This window comes from Melospiza georgiana, chromosome 20 (genome assembly GCF_028018845.1).
Source record: "Melospiza georgiana isolate bMelGeo1 chromosome 20, bMelGeo1.pri, whole genome shotgun sequence".
NCBI classification, from domain to species: domain Eukaryota; kingdom Metazoa; phylum Chordata; class Aves; order Passeriformes; family Passerellidae; genus Melospiza; species Melospiza georgiana.
Genome location: NC_080449.1, coordinates 9,307,405 through 9,324,870, shown reverse-complemented (window position 1 = coordinate 9,324,870; position 17,466 = coordinate 9,307,405). Strand labels below are relative to the sequence as shown.

The following is a 17,466-nucleotide window of genomic DNA, read 5'->3' as shown; positions in this document are numbered from 1 at the left end:
GGCCGGCGTTCCCCGGCGGAGCGGTGCGGCGCTGTGCCGGTCCCCCTGCGGTAGCGCCGGCCCGGGTGGGACTCGCTGTCCCCTGATCGCGATCCCGTTCCCGGTCCCGGTCCCACCCCGCTGACCCCCCCATGGCCAAGCAGAGCCTTGCGGAGCCGCAGGCGGCGGGCCCGAGCGGCGCGGCCCGCGGGAAGAGCAAGAAGAGGAGGAAAAAGAGGAAGGCCCTCGGGGAAGCGGCGGCCGCGTCCAAAGGCCCCGGCATGGCGGCTGTGGGTCCCCCCCGCAACCCGCAGGAGTTCTCCTCCAACTGGAAGGCGCTGCAGGAGGTGAGAGGGACCGGGGGATGCGGTGGGGACAAGGAAGCAGCGGGGCCATGCTGGCAGTGCCTGAATGCAGTTGCACGGGGCAGGGACACCTCCCACTGTCCCAGCAAACCCCCATGTCCAGCCCGGCCTTGGGCACTGCCAGGGATCCAGGGGCAGCCTCAGCTGCTCTGGGCACCCTGTGCCAGGGCCTGCCCACTCTCACAGGGAAGAATTTGTTCCCAAAATCCATCTAACACTACTTGAAGTCATTCCCTTTATCCTGTCACTCCAGACTCATGTGAATAGTCCCTCTCCCCCTTTCCTGAATGCTCCTTTTAGTTACTCTAGGTCACTCTAAAGCCTTCTCTTTTCCAGGCTCTTTTCCCTTTATCTTTCTGTCTTTTTTTTTTTTTTTTAATGTCATTTCAGCTGCTGAAACAAAAGGCAAATAACTCCAAGAAGCCCATCCCCACGGGTCAAACAGACACCAAAAAGAAGCAGCCACTCAAAGCAGCCAAAAGCCCAGAAGTCCCAGCAGTCAATGGGAATGGGAATGTGGTAAAGGTAAAATCCACTAATAAAATGGACAATGGTGCTGCTAAAGCTCCTTTGGCCAAGCCAGAATCCAAGGGGGTTACAGAAAATAAGAACTTAAATGGCACCAAAAGCAATGGGAAAAGCAGCAAAGAAAAAAGGAAAAACGGCATTGTTGTGAAGGAGAATGATGAGCTGAAACACAAGAGGAGGAAAGCTGAGGAACCCCTGGAGCACCAGCCCAAAGAGTGAGTATTTCAGGCAGCAACCTGGATGTGAATATTTATTTTGGGAGGAGCTCAGAGAGGTACATTCCAAACTGCTGCACTTTTCCAGACTCAATTCTGAAAGAAATAAGGAACATTTTGCCCCTACTTCTCAGACACAGCAAGAAACCTGCAGAGGTGCCAGCCATAGACTTAATTTTCACAGGGTTTATCTCTTGGTTTTAAAAGTAAACATACTTTTTGTACAACAGACACCAGATTGCTTTGAGAGTGTTAAATGTCATTAAATCTGTTCTTCCCAGGGCTGACATCTGGTTTGATGATGTTGATCCCAAAGATATTGAAGCAGCACTAGGACCTGAAGCAGCAAAAATTGCCAGAAGGAACCTGGGGCTTGAAACAGAGCAATGCCAGTCTGTGGAGAAGGTGCTGGTTAAGGAAAAGGCTTTTGATGGGTGAGTGACATTGCAGGGGGAAGGATGGCATCAGAGTGTGAGGAATGGGAAGATAGAAACTTCCAGAAACACTGAAAGGTTTGATCTGCAGCCTTGGAACAGGCTTAGATTGATGTAAAAAAAAAAGTACACAAAGAAGCAAAAAAATCATAAACTCATGTTTCTATAGTTGTAAGGAAGAGTATACCTTCAGTAAAAAACTGTATTAATAAGATAGTGAAGGGTTTATAATGTCAGGGTGTAATTGTACAGAGTAAGCTAAGAGCTTAGAAGTTATAATAGAAACATCTGTGTGTACATGTACATAATAGCCCATTAGATATAAGTATACACAGTGCAGTAGAAATAAGTAAAAGTGATAGGTTAGAAAAGCAAAATAAACTTTGTAGCAAGTGTCTTAGATTAGAAAGTTATATATTGTCTTGTAACAAAGAACTTATAACTACTCTTGAGCTATAACCAACTACTTACCCTCATAAATCTCACAGCCCCTAGTCTGAGCAATAAATTGTTTTTAACCTGACTGTAGTCCCATCCCTTCAATTAAACAATAATAACAATATCAGGGCTATCAGATTGGCTTCTGATAACTGACCTGCACACTGAGCTGCCATCTCCCTGTCCCTGCTGCCAGGCTTTGCCCTGCTCACATCAAGGTGTCCCCAAGGTGTCCCTTTGCCTTCCAGGCTGACCAAGGCCGTGGCCATGGATTGTGAGATGGTGGGGGTTGGCCCCAAGGGTGAGGACAGCATCTTGGCTCGGGTGTCCATCGTCAACCAGTTTGGCAAGTGTGTCTATGACAAGTTTGTCAAGCCCACGGAGAAGGTGACAGACTACAGGACAGCTGTCAGTGGCATCCGGCCTCAGAACATAAACTCAGGTAACCAGGGGTCCCCCAAAGTGGGAGGATTCAGTGGGTTGTCACAGGAGCCTCATTGGCTGAGCTTGCAAGGGTTTGAGACCTAATTTGGGAAAGCAAAATGCTGAGATTTGACTTAAACTTAATGCTAAGAAAAATTGTGGGAAGAAGTGTTTTTATACAGTGATCATCAACACCTTTGAAGGGATTAACTCGTGGAATATAGTATAAAAAATAATTTCCTTTTCATGCTGTACTCTTTGTAGAATTCTCTACACCCTTGAAGGAATTAACTGGTGGAACATAGAGAATTCCATGAAGGGAAAAGAAATTTTTTTTTTTTTTATACTATGTTCTAGCAAGCAGAGATTCAGTGTACTGTACAAAAACTACAGTCCCAAGGATCAGTTACTTCCCAGAAAAGATGCACTGGTTGCTCATGGAAAATGTTTCCTTGTGTGGCATTTTTAGGTGAAGACTTTAAAACAGTTCAGAAGGAGGTGGCTGAGATCCTGCAGGGAAGGATTTTAGTTGGGCACGCCCTACGGAATGACCTAAAGGTACAGTGAAAATGGAGCTTCTGATCCATCATTCTGGATCAAGGGACACTGAAAATGGAGCTTCTGATAAATCATTCTGGATCAAGGGACACTGAAAATGGAGTTTCTGATCCATCATTCTGGATCAAGGGACACTGAAAATGGAGTTTCTGATCCATCATTCTGGATCAAGGGACACTGAAAATGGAGCTTCTGATCCATCATTCTGGATCAAGGGACACTGAAAATGGAGTTCCTGATCCATCATTCTGGATCAAGGGACACTGAAAATGGAGCTTCTGATAAATCATTCTGGATCAAGGGACACTGAAAATGGAGCTTCTGATCCATCATTCTGGATCAAGGGAACACACCTGAGCTCCTGCAAACCTCCTGAATCCAGCCCTGTCTGTATTAGCTGGGTCTTGTCCTTTCATGGCTTTAAAGTGTCTCTTACAGTGGATGGGAGGAAATAATAGGCAGCTGCACACTCAACTGTGTAAAGTTTCATGCAATGACACATTTTAGACTGAAAATGTGATTTCTTCTAGGTCCTACTTCTTGATCACCCTCACAAGATGATCAGGGACACACAGAGATACAAACCTTTCAAAGAGAGAGTGAAGGTAAGAGACTGCAGGGAGGGTACTCAATTAACAGACTCCAGAGCTGCTGACTCACTCCTGAGCTTGCTTTTACCTCACCCTGTTCCTTCTTTCCTACCTATGCACACTCAAATCTCCTAATTAATTAATTATTCCTGGTATTTCACCAGCAGAGGCTAAGATGTGCTGTACTTTGAGGAACATATTTTTATATAACACCCATCTCTGTTATTTTGAGTCCTGTGAGACAGCATGGTTTATGGTCTGTTCTGTCCCCAGAGTTCCAGGCCATCCCTGAAGCTGCTGTGTGAGAAGCTGCTCAATGTCCAGGTGCAGACAGCAGAGCACTGCTCGGTAGGTACCTGCCCAGAACATCCAGCTCTGGCTCTGCTTCAGTCCCCAGGGCTGTGCCTTCATCCCAGTGGAACTCAGCAAGCTCTGCTTGGACAGCAGCAGTGAGATTGTCATCTCAGCTTGCTCACTGTTCACTCACTTCATAAACAACTTCTGCACAACTCTGAATTCTTGTTAAAATTCCCAGGGGGAAAAGCAATGATCAAGATGTGTTTACTCTAAAAGCAGCATTCTGCACTGTGGCAGGATGGATAAACAGTGGGAGACACCTGAACCTCAGCAGATCCTTTATTTCAGTGGGCAGGAGGATGGAAAAGAGGAATGAACTGGGGAAGCAAAACTGGGAGGGGAGCTCATAGATACTTTATCAATAACAAAATTCTCTTAGGACTTTCCAATGTAGAGCCTTGTGGTGGGCCCTGCACTCTAAATACACCATTTATCCCTTTCCCTAGGCACAGAGCCTACATGTAAAAAGAGATCTTGAAATGTTAATTGGAAGGATGTATTAAAATGATGAAAGATTTAGCTGCTTTTTATCTCACATCCTTGTCTGGTCTGTTCTGTTTCAGATCCAGGATGCACAAGCAGCTATGAGACTTTACACCCTGGAGAAAAAGAAATGGGAAGCTGCTGTTAAGAACAAAGCTAACAAGAAAAATTGTAAAACTTAAAAAACACAGGGTAGAATCTTTCATCTGCAGCATTTGCTGGATTGATGTCACATTCCAAATTTAGAGAGAAGTCAGAACTGACAGCAGCTACTTCATAAAATCAATCCAAAGACAATGCTACAATAACCTGGAAGTACAGGAATGCTGCTGGTACCCTGTGCCTGATGCCTGCTACTGTGCTCAAACAACCTTTGTAACAAATGCCTGCAGCTGGGAAGAACTTAATCAGTTAAATTCCTTCAACAGAAATAGACACTGAATAAGTTAAAAAAATTAAATTATGATAGGTGAAGGAAGAAACTGTCATTGCTTTGTCAAAACTCCAAGGATTAAGATCTTTATTTCAAGTATGTTGAGGCCCACAAAGTGAGGTCTACTGCAAGGTGAATTCTTAATTATTGCTGTTACACAGTTGTGGTACCCAAACCACCAATAAATACCTGTTTGTATATTATTAATAGCCCAATATTCTTTTTTCTGGTGAGAGGAATCCTCTAATGGAGGCTCCAGGCTTTTGTATCCAGCAGTGGCCAAGTGTTGTTCTCAGACAAAGCATTTTTCCTTCCTCAGTTTCGAAAGTGTTGCATCCACCAGGGTCAGAATCTCCTGGAGAGAAAGGTGAGAATTGTCAGACAGAAGATTACCTTGTTGCTCCACTTATTTTTGTATTCATTTATTAATAAAAACAATGTGTCTAACACAGGTCTTTGAAGTGGCTGCTGTTACAACAGGAGAGGGAGCTTTCTCCCCTTCTGGGATTATTTTTTCTGTGCTACCTTGGGGCTGCAGTGTTCACTGAAGGGGTGCAGGCAATGCCTGCAGGAGAACAGTTTGTGACTGTCTTTGAGAACAATTCTGTAAATACTTAACTGAAATCAGCAAAATTAAGATTAACCAGTTGTACTGGCTTGATGAACAAACCTAATTATTGGTTTCTTGCCAGCAAGCCATTGCAGAAGAAATATTAGTGTAACACATTAAATGGCTCTGATAACTTTGCTGGTTTTCCCTTTTTTTTCAGTGTGACTACTTGGTGAAATTTAATGCAAGTTAAATCTTCCCACAAACTGTCAGAGAGTTTTTGTTGGGTTTTTGTTTATTTGTTAACGATGCCACTTCCAAACCAAAAATAAATTGGATGTAATATACTTATGGCTTTATTCCTGTAAACTTCAGCCTGGTTTAGCATGAGGACTGTAATAAATTAATGTAATGTTGCAAGAGACCAGAATATAATTTTTTAAAATTTCAGCATTAACAACAACAAGAAAAACAACTTTCAATCATTTGTTCTCAGTAATTAGAACTATCCTTAGAAATTCACTCTTCACTCCACATGCAGCTAATTCTCTAAATTTCTGCACTATGATCAAATCCCTCACCAGAAATAATATATTTATCTACTTTATTATCATAGAGACTTCTCCATACCGTGCTAAATGGAAACTGGAATTTTATTTCAGACAACAGCTTTTCCATTTTCTGGGACCTCATATTCAGCATAACCTCATCTGCAGTGCCAATGAACAAGAAAATTTATGGTTATAGCACAACTGCCAGTGGAGCAGGAGCTAAAGAAGCACAGGGAGAGCAGGCAAGAGAAGATGAAGTTAAGATGTTTTACCATCAGAGTGGTATTTGTTTGGAACAAGTGGAGTGAATTCTCAGGAGGATGAATGCAATTTTCTCAGACATGAAGTCTTTCCTGAGAGCTGCTGTTGTGGTTTTACTGATTTTAGGGCTGGGAGAGAGGGGGACACTCAACAAGTGGCAGCAGCAGCCATCTCACCATACTGAACCATCTCGTTCATGAGCAGGCACAGAGCCTCTGCCACCTCTGGCTCGTGGGAATGAAGGTGATATTCCTGTTTGATCAGCTCTGTTCCACTGCCCTTTGAGTCCAGCAGAATTGCCAAAGCTGCAGTTTCTGCAAGGAAGACAAACACTGCTGGAGCTGCAGACTGCAGGATCTGCTTCCCATCCCCTCAGAGCTGGCTAAGGGCACATTTTCAGGAAGTTGTGCCCATTATTTTCAGTCTTCCTAACAACTATTCTGAAGCATAATTGGGTAAAAATAAAAGACCAGATATGCAGAAGTGATTTTAATTTCATGTTGATGGAGCTGATTGGTAATTAATAAAAGCAGAAGTGCTGAATGTTACCTGAGAGCCTCACAAGGGTGGCTAAAGCCAGGCAGCCATTCTCCACCAGCCTTTTTCTTTCTGGGTTCATCCTGAGTGCATCCAGCACAAGTGCTGCTGTGGGCTCATAGTCACTGTCAGCTAAGCAACCTTTAAAGAAAGAAACAAAACACACAGAAAAGCCCAAAATTTCAGTATCCTCCAGGCCAGAAGAATCAAGAGTCCTGAATACTCAACTTATTCTACTGATGGGGAATAGAAATGAGATTGCTGAGAGTGTTTTGCTCATCTTTTCTCAGTGAAACAAGGGCACAAGGGCAGGCAGTAGGTAAATGTGACAATGTTGTTGCATGAGGAAGAAATAAGACAGAGTAGGACTGCAAGGATGATTTCCTTAGTGCAAATGATAATGAAAGATTTTTTCTTTTTTAACATGAAACACTGTTCCAAATCAACCAAGCAAATAAGCTGCCCACCAGTGGAGTCCCCATTAGCAGTATCTGGTGATTTAATTGCTGCAGCTCATCAAAAATGGCTCCATTAGGGAGCCACAGAGCGAGTGCAGGAAGAGCAACCAGGAGAGGATGCAAGCTCCTCACTCTGCTGCCCTCTGCAGAGCCTCTCCAGCCCAGCAGCCCGGATTGCAGTGTCGCCACTGGCACACAGACATCCCAGCCTTTCCCATGCCCAAGGGACAACGGGGACACTGGGGTCACCCACCTTGGAGTGCCAGTGCCCACAGAGCTGAGCAGGCAGACTCTGCAATGACTCCATTCTGGAGGTGTTCCTGCAGCACTGCTGAGGTGACAGGGACAGCACTTGCCAGCACTGCTTGGTCTGTGTTATCCTCTGAATTCCCTTAGCAGAAAGGAAATGCAGCAGGCAGAGTTATTTAATGAAGTACTGATATCACTGTGTGTCAAATTATATCAGTAAAACCTTAATGGCTGCTGGCATTGGAATAATGCAACATTGTTTTAGTCTGGAGGGCAGCAGAGGGAAGGAATCAAAAATGTACAGAACCAAACCAAGTGCTACAGAACTAATAAATAATTCTGTTTATTGGAGAAAGCTGAACTTCTGCAGGAACTAGTGTTCTTTGTCATTTAAATTATGCATAGGAATCACAGCAAGAAGCCTCCAGAAATAACCACAGTTTTGACAGTATCCAGGCTGCAGGATGGAAATTCAGCTGTCCCATAAATCCAACGGGTAATTTGCTGCACAGAGGGAATAAAACACACCAGGTGAAACTGTGCACAAGCTGTGCTTCCAGCCTTGCAGGATGATCAGAACACACCTCCACAAGAACACATCACAAACAAATCAGTAAATATGAAATCAGGTCACATCTTGGCCTGAACGGCTCAAATGTGACACCTTATCACATAAAGGGTTGCTAAAAAACTCTGCATTGATTTTTGTTTTTATCTAACTCTGGATCACAAAGTGATGGTAGCAGTGCTGTGGAAACAACTCTCCAGAATCACAAAAAATCACAAAATCAGATTGGTTTGGGCTGGAAGGAATCTTAAAAATTATCTCATTCCATCTCCCTGGAACAAGAATGGGAGAAAATCCAATCCCAGCGACAGGAACGTCTGAACTCAATTAGGCTCAATCCCTGCTGCCCTTCAGCCACAGCAGTGCAGGCACAATATTCCTGTGTTCTACTCACCACTCACAGCCAAGCTCCAGAGAACGGCACAGCAAGAGAAGCAGATATTGTCGTTGTGAAGAAAACGTCTCAAAATTGACAGAAGGTCTGGGATGATTCCAACTTTCCTTAGGTTCTCCGCAGCTACTTCTGCAAAGCACAGAAATTCTATAGAATCTGGGGGTTTTGTCCCACTCACTGGCCTGGAAACAGGCAGCACTAAGGTGTTCAAACTGAGATAACAGAGCGGGAACATGAGCCCATCAACTGCACAAAAGGAAGCAAGAGAACAGACCGAATTCTTTAACAAGATGCATTTAACACATCTGATCCATTCAAATGCATGCCTGGCTATCCTGCTTCCTCACAGACTGGGAATTCACAGAGCAGGAAAGGAACTGAGAGGATTTAAATTACAATTTTTCACCTGTTTCCATTTTAACGATTCAAACTAAGCTTCAGAATTAGGAAACGCTGGGGAAAAATAGTTTAGTCTTAGACATGACTCTTTGTAATAATTTTTTGAATATTTCCGCCTTGCTGCTACATCCTACTGTAACCATTTCTAAAAAGAGTCTTTGATGACTGTTGAACTGACACTGAAAACAACTAAAAATAATATAAATATTTAGCAATTACAAGTTCAGAAGAAAAGAGAACAAAGTAGAGAAGTTAGGGAGAATGGTTTCAATTCATCGTGGCAGAGTCCAAAATAGAATTCTGGTTCTGTGCCCTCATTTTCTCAAGCACTACTATTTGCAGAGCTTGTATTTGTTTCCAAACCAAGAGGAAATACAGAATTGTATCTTTTAGAGTAAATCCCTGAAGCCTCAGCATTGTATCTTAAACTTTCAGGGGTGTTATCACTATCTGGTCAATCTTAGCAATATTAGCACTGATAAATTAATAATTACACACAGACATCCACACCTCTCAGTGAAATCACTGCATTATCTTGGATCTGTTTCAAAAAGTAAAACCAAATTAAGATTCCCCAAAGAATGAGCAAGGTGACCCACCACTGGCTGAAACCATCATCAGAACTGTGCAGAGCATTGAAAGGAACTCTTCATTCTCAGAATGTTCCCTCACTGTGTGTAACAGGCAGCTGGCCACACTCTCATCCAAGGCCATCGTCACCCCCTGTTTCAGAGCTGTCACCACAAACATTGGAATGGAACAAAGATTTCAGTGGTTTTGAATGAAATCTGAACCCCCCTGCCCTGCAATCAGCATAGCAAAACATTCAATTAGCAGCATTTCTTCATATAAAATAAGCAAAAGTTACTTTAAACTTTCATTTTCTGAAAATCAGTTCTTAGTATTTTTAAGCTCATATCATCAGGTGGTTTTGGGGTAAATTGCCATGAAAGTGACAGCAGGGACCACACAAGAGACCCAAAACTACTTTTATGGTTTAAAATTAAAATACCAAAACAACAAGAGTCTTATTTATGCCCTCTAGCAACACTCTACATAACATGAAAACCAACTTGGTTGGACAAGATCAGCACCTGTATTTAAAATTAACTCAACACAGAATTACTGTGTGCCAGTCCTGAAGGAAGGCCATGAGAATTCAAAAAGCTGCTTAACTTCCTTTAGATCTTTAAATTCATCCCCTAAAACTGTTAATTGAGCAGATAATGGATTCAATAATCTTTACAAGACCCAGCAGAAGGAGGAAATCTTAATTGTACCTTGACTAAGAATTTCAAGCAATAAAGTGCAGCCATCCACTTGTAAATCCAGAGAATCTGTGTGAACCTTCATGGCAAGAGTGATCACTTCTGTGCATGTCAGCAGATAGGGCAATGCTGTGGGGGAAAAGAAATTCCTTGAGAAAGGCTCTTGAATCAAAGAGAACAAAACAGAGTGAATTGTTTTAATCTGTGTGGGAAATGTCTCCTATCAATTAAAGCTAAGAATAAGTTTTAACATCATAAACCAATGCCAGCATTAAAGTGTTGTCAAAGGACAGAGCATTTTATAACTGATTTAACACAGTGCTTTGAATTATGAACCTTGATCTGAAAATCTTTCAAAAGAAAGATTTTCTTTTGAAAAATGTGCAGCTTCTGGGAGAAAACACACAGCTCTCACCCTCAGAGCTTTACAGACACAGGAATTGGCCATGTGGAGCTTCCTTTTGCTCTGCCAGCCTTGCAGCCCCAGGAATTACCCCCAGGTCATCACCCCCAGGGCTTGTGGAAATTACCTTCCTCAAATGTCAGTTTGCTGCCAATTCAAATATCACAGGGTTTTCTTCCCCTAGTGCCCGTTTTTATTATCCAGTAAAACCCCTCTGCTGGTTAACAAAAGCATGTACAGAACAAGAACCAACACAATCCCATCACTACAGAGATAGGAAGAGAACAATTTCATTCTCATTTGTGGGCATTAGAAAAATGTTTTCCTCTTCCTATTACCTCAAAATGTAAGGAAGGAGCAGAATAAATGAATAAATAAATAGATCAAGTAGTGCCTTACCAGTTTTATCCTCTACAAAGCTGGCAAGGTATTGAATGCCTTCAGCCTGGACTTCTTCAACATCCCAGGAAGCCTGCATGAATGCTGAGAAACCAAGGAAATTCTTCCAACCATTCCACACAAACACTTACACAAAGCACTCAAATTGTCTCTGTTTTGTGCAAGCTGTGAATTCATATGAATGAAAATAATGCAATTTGGGATTGTTGAAAAGAGAAAAACTTTCACCCCCCAACTCATTAAACATCAAGTGTTATGATTCACAGTGTATTTTGTATTATATATATATATTTTTGGGGATCTGTTGGAATATTAAATCAGCAGGGATAGGAGCTTTAAATGCATTATTCCAAGAGACTTTTCAGATTAAAATAACATCTTCCTTACTTAAAAGGAAAATAATGGAGCAGATCCCTTGTGGCATGAATCAGCAAACATGTTACAATGCAAACAAAATAAGTGAAGCTCCCAAATTTTCTGAGGAATGACCTCTGAGCCTGTTTAGCTTTTACAGTAGGAATGGCTGAGAACCTTAGAAATTTAGAGGAAAAATAACAGTGCTCCTTGCTCCAAAGATTATCCCATTTTATTGCAGGTAAAATGAGTGGGCAAGAATTTATTTCCAGTTAGAATACATCCTGACTGGAAGGGTTTATTTCCTGTGAAAATCACCTTTACATTAATCTTATTCTCCTTATTACCTAGAACATTTTCAACTCCTCCCTGCAAGAGCTCATCTGTTATTGAGGGAAGCAGAGACTTCTTCAGTTTTATTGAGGTCTCACCAGCAAAAATCAGGCATTTCTCAACAAATGGATCAGTGATCAGATCCCTGGAATTTTGAGAGACAAAAGCAGCCCCAGTGACTTAGAGCTGATAAGTTAGAAAAGAAAAAAATCTATAGGTGTTGTTTCATTTTGATATAAAAAATCTAATATTATTTCTTTCTAGAGTAGATTATTTTGGACAGAACTTAAACAATTTACTTCCAGACAGCTCAAGAAAGAGCTCACATGGCACAAGCCATGTTAGGTGTCAAGTTCAGACTCATAAAATTGTGTATAACATGAATTTATAATATAACTGCAAAAAGGGACACCTGTGCATCTCAGTGTCCACTCTGCAGGAATATCAAATGTTTAATAACTCAATTTGTTGAGGCAGGAGGATAAGCAATGGTAACCCTTTGCAACAGCAGTGAACATTCCCAGTTGGTGGAGGTAGGAGGGGTTTAGGACAAAATAAATCAAGGGAAGGAGCCAGAACTCACCTTGCTGTGGGCCTCATGCTGGGCTCAATCTGTAGCATCATCAATAATAGTGGGAAGAAAGGCAAATAATTTCTTTCTCCATCCTGTATCAGGGTCAGGACTCCCTCAAGGCAGCTGCTGTCCCCTCTGATACCCTGCAGTAAGGATTTTATCTCTTCTGCCTGGGAAGAGCACAGTGTCAGAGAGCCCTCACATACCCTGATGAGCCCAGGACCCTTCAAATCCCAAATAAATCATTCTTACACACATTCAGAACAAAGCAGCTCATCATGTCAAGGAGGACACAGCCCAGGGACCAGATGTCAGATTTCTCAGTGAAAGAAAACCCAAATGTTTCTGGAGCCATCCAAGACTTGCTTTCTGTAGAAACAGGAATCACATGGTGACATTGTGCTTCCAAAAACTACAAAACACATTGTAACTAATGAACATTTCTCTAAGATGTTCCTGAGGACAAAGCTAAGAAGGATTCCAAGTGTATTGATTGCAGAGACTCACACACATATCTACATTTTTCACTTGTGAACACAACTAATGCTGCAGACAGCTGCCCATGAAAATCCTATCTAGAAGACAAATAGCAGAGAAAGGAAAGGAAAGACAGCTTTTTCCTCTTTCCTCATTTCTCTCTGAGGAATAAAAATATCCACCACAATTGAAACCTTTTAAAATACAGTAGGAAAGAAAAAATAGCAAAACAAATGTCTACCTTCTTCCACTCTGATTTTCCATTTCAGCTCATCACTCATCAGTGTTTCAGTGCTGAAGTCACTCAGCATGAAGGATGGCTCACCAGTCACCAGGATGTTTGATGGCTTCAGATTTCTGCAACACAAATATTTTCTGTCAGCCTGTGAAAAAATTAGAGTCTAATCACATATAATTACAAATTCCCTGCATCTTTAGCCCTCAGAAGGTTTGGTTTGGGGTTTTTGTGGGGTTGGGGAATTGGTTTGGACATTTTTTGTTTGTGTTTTGTTGTGGTTTTTTTTAATATACAAGTGATAATCAACCAAAATACAATTATTTTCCTCTCTAAATGCTTTAAAATTTGTGCTTGGGACACAGATTGATCTGAGCATGGATTGCATGGGTTGTCTCTTATTCAGATATACAAACTTTGTCCATCACAGCCACCAAAATGTGAGCATTTAAAGAGATGGACAATTTTTTAAATAGCCAAAAAACCCCAAAACCCTCAGGAGATAATACTTTAATAAAATGAGTATTCCAGACAAAACTCAGGAAATAGGTAACTTCAGAAGTAAAAAAAAAAACTAATCTAAAATCTGGAATTTCTACCCCCTACTTCTCCTTTTGGAAGAGTAAAATTCCCTGGCTCTGAGCACTGCAAAGAACAGGAGCCTGTCAGACAAAGAAAATGAGATTTCTGCTCACCTGTGCCAAATATTTTGTTTGTGTATGTAAAACAAAGCATCCACCATCTGTCCCAGGAGCTTCTGAACCACCTGTGGAGGGAAACGGACATGAAAGTGTAACAAAAACAGAGGAACTTTCAAATATCTTTCAGAAGTGAGCTTCCAAAACCACCCTCCTGTGCTTTGAAGCTTTTAGGGTGGATTTTCAGAAAGAAGGAATACCAGAAAAGCAACAAGTCTCTCAGTTCAAACAGGTGCCTCCTCTGTACTTTTTACCATGGTTGATATCTTTTCTGAGTTCTCCCTCTTTTCCCTGATTAGAGCTGAGAGATCTCCTTGGCCTGAGTGCTGCATTACCAGGCAGAGGAACAGAGATGAGACCTGCAATAAAACATTGCACCAAAATTGCTGAATTGTTTGCAGGTAACAGAGACAAAACCAAGCTGGTGGGTGTGATCTCCACAGTACAAAAAAAATGGTTCTGAGATGATTATTCTCTCACAGAAGAGACAATATTTAATTTATTTCATTAAAAATCCAGCATGCTCATTGTTTTAGCAAATAAAACAAACCACCACTATCAAGCATCTTATCTGAAGCTGTGTAGGATGATTCAAATCAATTATACATCCAAAAAATCAGCAAAGGTTCTGTCCAAGCACTGAAGAAAATCTGCCAATAAATAAGTCAGGGCTTTCAGCTTCTTGTGGTCCCCTATAGAAGGGTTTTTATGCAGGCATGAAAATCAGAATTGCACACTAATTCCCAGCAGAATCTGGAGTCTGCCATGTCACTTCAATCCATACATATTCACAGCTTTTTAATGTGTGTATTCAGGAGGCAAAAAAAAAAAAAAAAAAAAAAAAAAAATCAGGATTGTTTCAAATCAAAAAACCTTCCTTTTTAGCATCTCACCCCAGTGACCCCAAATTTAAATCTGTGAACAGGCTCGTGTGCCTAGAACATAAACCACACATTCCAGTTTAACTAATCTTGTTCCATTCTCACCTCATTGTTCCAAGTCAGGAACAATTCTTTGTAAGTGCAGATGTTAACATGGCAGAGTTTTAGCAAATCCTTTGCCTGCACAGAAAAACAAAAAATAGAGACAGATTTCTACAGCTACACAGCCCTTCCCTTTAACAGGACCTCAAATAACACCCAAAGCCAGTTCCTCACTTGTTCATGCCACATTTCTGATCCAGCTCTTCCAAAGTGCCAGCTCTGTTAAATATTTGCATACACAAATGTGGAAAGAAGGAAAATATTTCACCCAGTGCTGCAACAGCCTTGTGAGATTCAGAGATATAAACTGATCCACAGGGAGATGATGTGTGAACCACCCCCTTCTTCAGCTCCTAACATCCTAACCTGAAAACATTTCTCAGAATCTAAGTCAGGCTGATTTTTCAAGTGCAGCCATTATTTCCTGTAAGCTCCATGCAAGCTTGAACCTCAGCAAATACAATGGCAGGAGAGATTTTTATCTCCTCGAAGGTGGTTTCTGTGCAGGGCTCTAACAAATCCTCACCACTTCAGCAAATTTGCTGATTATGTGGAAGATAAAAAGAATTCAGGTTACTCTCCTGTAGTTGTGTTTCTTGGCTGTGCAGGCACAAAATAAAAAGCTAAAAAGAGCCAGGCTCCCAAATGGGACAACTGCATTTATTTTAATAGATGTATTTCAATATTTATTTCAATAGAAAAATTGGAATAAGTTTTACTGGTAATGCAATATTTGGTACAGAAAGAGATCAGAAAGGTCTGACCAGGATAAAATATCTGCAGAGACATTTATTTTTCTTCTTTTCCAACTTCAGATGCTGTGCATACTGGGCACTGGGAGATTCATCCATCATGTGCTATTCCACTATTTTATTGAAACCATTTTTGGTCTTTTTAGAGTATTTCTGATGCTTCTTACTCAAGGCATTATGACAAAGTTTGCATCAAAAAAAAAAAAAGGGTACAACAAAGGGAGAAAATCATTCACAATAAAAATGTTCAGCTCTGAGAAATGAGTATATAATGAAATATGTTATCTAGACATCAAGTTATTAATAATAAACTATAAACAGACCAAAGTTCTCCTTCAGTTTAAAGGCCAAAATGATGAGTTTTGTCCTTTGGCTTCACAAAACAAATAAAAAGCCTGAGAAGGAACTATCCTCTGAGAAGAGCTGTCCATTTGAATTTACATATCCATAAATAACAACAATTAATACAAAACCCTGGCCTGAGCCCAAGCAGAGGGCAGAGAGCACACCCCACAAATAGTCCTACCTGATTTACTTATTTACTCAGCTAATCCTTGCAGATAAAAGACTTGGTTCTACCAAGACTTTGGTCTTTGTAAGTGAAGTAGTAAAGAAAAGACTGCACCAATACCTCCTTCAAGGCCACATTTGCTTGGTGTTGGTCAATGCATTCAACCTGCACCAAACAAAAGACAGGGCTGAGACTGTAACAGAAACAGCAAGGAACAATCCAGAACACTCTTAGCAAGGTACAAATGACATAAGTTTTCAATGATAGGTCAAATCTCTCGTGTTTGGGGCAGTTTTGGTGTCAGGAGATGGGTAAAACAAAGCTGTGTGACAGACAGTGTTTCTGCACTGAGCTGAGGCGAGAGCACTGATGGGACCTCACCAGGCTGATGCCCTTTCCCCACTTTGAGCCTCAACATTCCCCTAAACTGATCTGAATCTCCCATTTTCCCAAAAAGCAGCACTATAACGGGCAAGCCTGCTCTTATCCAGCAGCTCAGCTGCCCAGCATGGGTCTCTTGCTGCTATCCTGGTGCCCCTGGAGACAACAAACATTCCACACTCTTGTTTTCATAGCAACCACCTGCTCACCTGCTTTATTGCATATTTCTTCTGGGCAGCCTGCTCTGTTCTCAGCTGAGCCACCAGCACCGTGCCCAGTGCCCCGGGCTGGAGCTGCTCCAGCACCTGCACAGGGCACACCCAGAGCACCTGCTCAGCTAGGGCAGAACAACCGAGGCAAAAAAAACCCCATTCCACAGAAACCTTCCACACAGAAAACACCTGCAGCTCCCCAGGGTAGGGCTGGGGACACATCCACCTTCACCCCAGCTCCTGAGAGGGACACAGGCCTTGGGACAACCCCACCTTCATCCAGTCCCTGAGAGGAACTCTGGCCTTGGGACACTCTCACCATTTTCACTCAGCTCCTGGGAGGAACACTGACCTTCCCTTCCCTCCCCTTCAGGGCATTCCCTGTGCTGAAAACACCCCCAAACCCCCTCCAGGACCATGGAACCCCCCTGAGCTGCTCTATCTCTACGTCCTTTGGTTGTGTGCTGCTCTCAGGGGTCCCCACAGCATCCCCAGGGCCATAGACCCCTCAAAACCCCTCCAGTGTAACTTGACCTACTCAGAGCCACCCTCACCACGTCCCCAAGGGCACCCACAGTGCCTGCCCTGGTCACAGACCCCTCATAAACCCTCCAAGTGCCACTTTACCCACTCAGAACCACCCACACCACGTCCCCAAGGGCACCCTGGTCACAGACCCCTCATAAACCCCTCTAGTGCCACTTTACCCACTCGGGGCCACTCAAACCACGTCCCCAAGGTCACTCATAGCACCTGCCCTGGTCACAGACCCCTCATAAACCCCTCCAGAGCGACTTTAACCAGTCAGAGCTACCCTCACCATGTCCCCCAAAGGCACCCACAGCCCCTGCCCTGGTCACAGCCCCCCCTGAGGGCCTTGTACCCCACACAGACCCCTCCAGCACCACCGACACCCAACAATGCTGCTTATTGCCGGGTAGACGGAGGGCAGCACCTCATATTTTTCCATGGCGGGGGCACAGCCCGGCCTCCCACCCAGGACCGCGGGGCAGCGGCCCTGGGGGCATGAGACCCCCACAGGAGTGTGGTGGGGGCGCGGCCCCTTTAAGAGCGCTGAGGGGCGTGTCCTGGGGGCGTGTCCCAGCGGAGAGGCCC

General features: G+C 42.8%; 2 protein-coding genes across 2 annotated transcripts; one reads left to right on the top strand and one right to left on the bottom strand.

Annotated features, from left to right (window-relative positions):
- Positions 1 to 3: 3 nt before the first annotated feature.
- On the top strand, positions 4 to 5,773 carry REXO4 (REX4 homolog, 3'-5' exonuclease). Its single transcript, XM_058038122.1, has 8 exons — positions 4 to 326; positions 735 to 1,087; positions 1,369 to 1,521; positions 2,208 to 2,401; positions 2,852 to 2,940; positions 3,471 to 3,545; positions 3,804 to 3,878; positions 4,451 to 5,773. The coding sequence occupies exons 1-8, from the start codon at positions 132 to 134 to the stop codon at positions 4,550 to 4,552; spliced, it is 1,236 nt and encodes a 411-aa protein (XP_057894105.1). The 5' UTR covers positions 4 to 131; the 3' UTR covers positions 4,553 to 5,773.
- STKLD1 (serine/threonine kinase like domain containing 1) lies at positions 5,096 to 17,320 on the bottom strand. Its single transcript, XM_058038121.1, has 19 exons — positions 17,306 to 17,320; positions 16,348 to 16,443; positions 15,878 to 15,922; positions 14,498 to 14,572; positions 13,766 to 13,870; positions 13,509 to 13,579; positions 12,820 to 12,935; positions 12,358 to 12,470; positions 12,111 to 12,271; positions 11,542 to 11,672; positions 10,841 to 10,924; positions 10,051 to 10,167; positions 9,370 to 9,504; positions 8,372 to 8,500; positions 7,414 to 7,542; positions 6,715 to 6,843; positions 6,342 to 6,479; positions 5,984 to 6,063; positions 5,096 to 5,158 (listed from the first exon to the last, which is right to left on the bottom strand). Exons 1-19 carry the CDS (start codon positions 17,318 to 17,320, stop codon positions 5,096 to 5,098), a joined length of 1,932 nt encoding a protein of 643 aa, XP_057894104.1.
- Positions 17,321 to 17,466: the final 146 nt, after the last annotated feature.

Excerpts from the sequence above, each read along its gene's own strand:
- STKLD1 (XM_058038121.1), bottom strand. Across the intron at positions 9,505-10,050 it reads GCTTGAAATTCTTAGTCAAG|CTCTGAAACAGGGGGTGACG; the intron begins GTACAATTAAGA and ends TTGTGGTGACAG. Across the intron at positions 5,159-5,983 it reads TCCAGTTTCCATTTAGCACG|GAGATTCTGACCCTGGTGGA; the intron begins GTATGGAGAAGT and ends CTTTCTCTCCAG.
- REXO4 (XM_058038122.1), top strand. The coding sequence starts at position 132 with ATGGCCAAGCAGAGCCTTGCGGAGCCGCAGGCGGCGGGCCCGAGCGGC. Across the intron at positions 2,941-3,470 it reads CCCTACGGAATGACCTAAAG|GTCCTACTTCTTGATCACCC; the intron begins GTACAGTGAAAA and ends GATTTCTTCTAG. Across the intron at positions 3,546-3,803 it reads CTTTCAAAGAGAGAGTGAAG|AGTTCCAGGCCATCCCTGAA; the intron begins GTAAGAGACTGC and ends TTCTGTCCCCAG.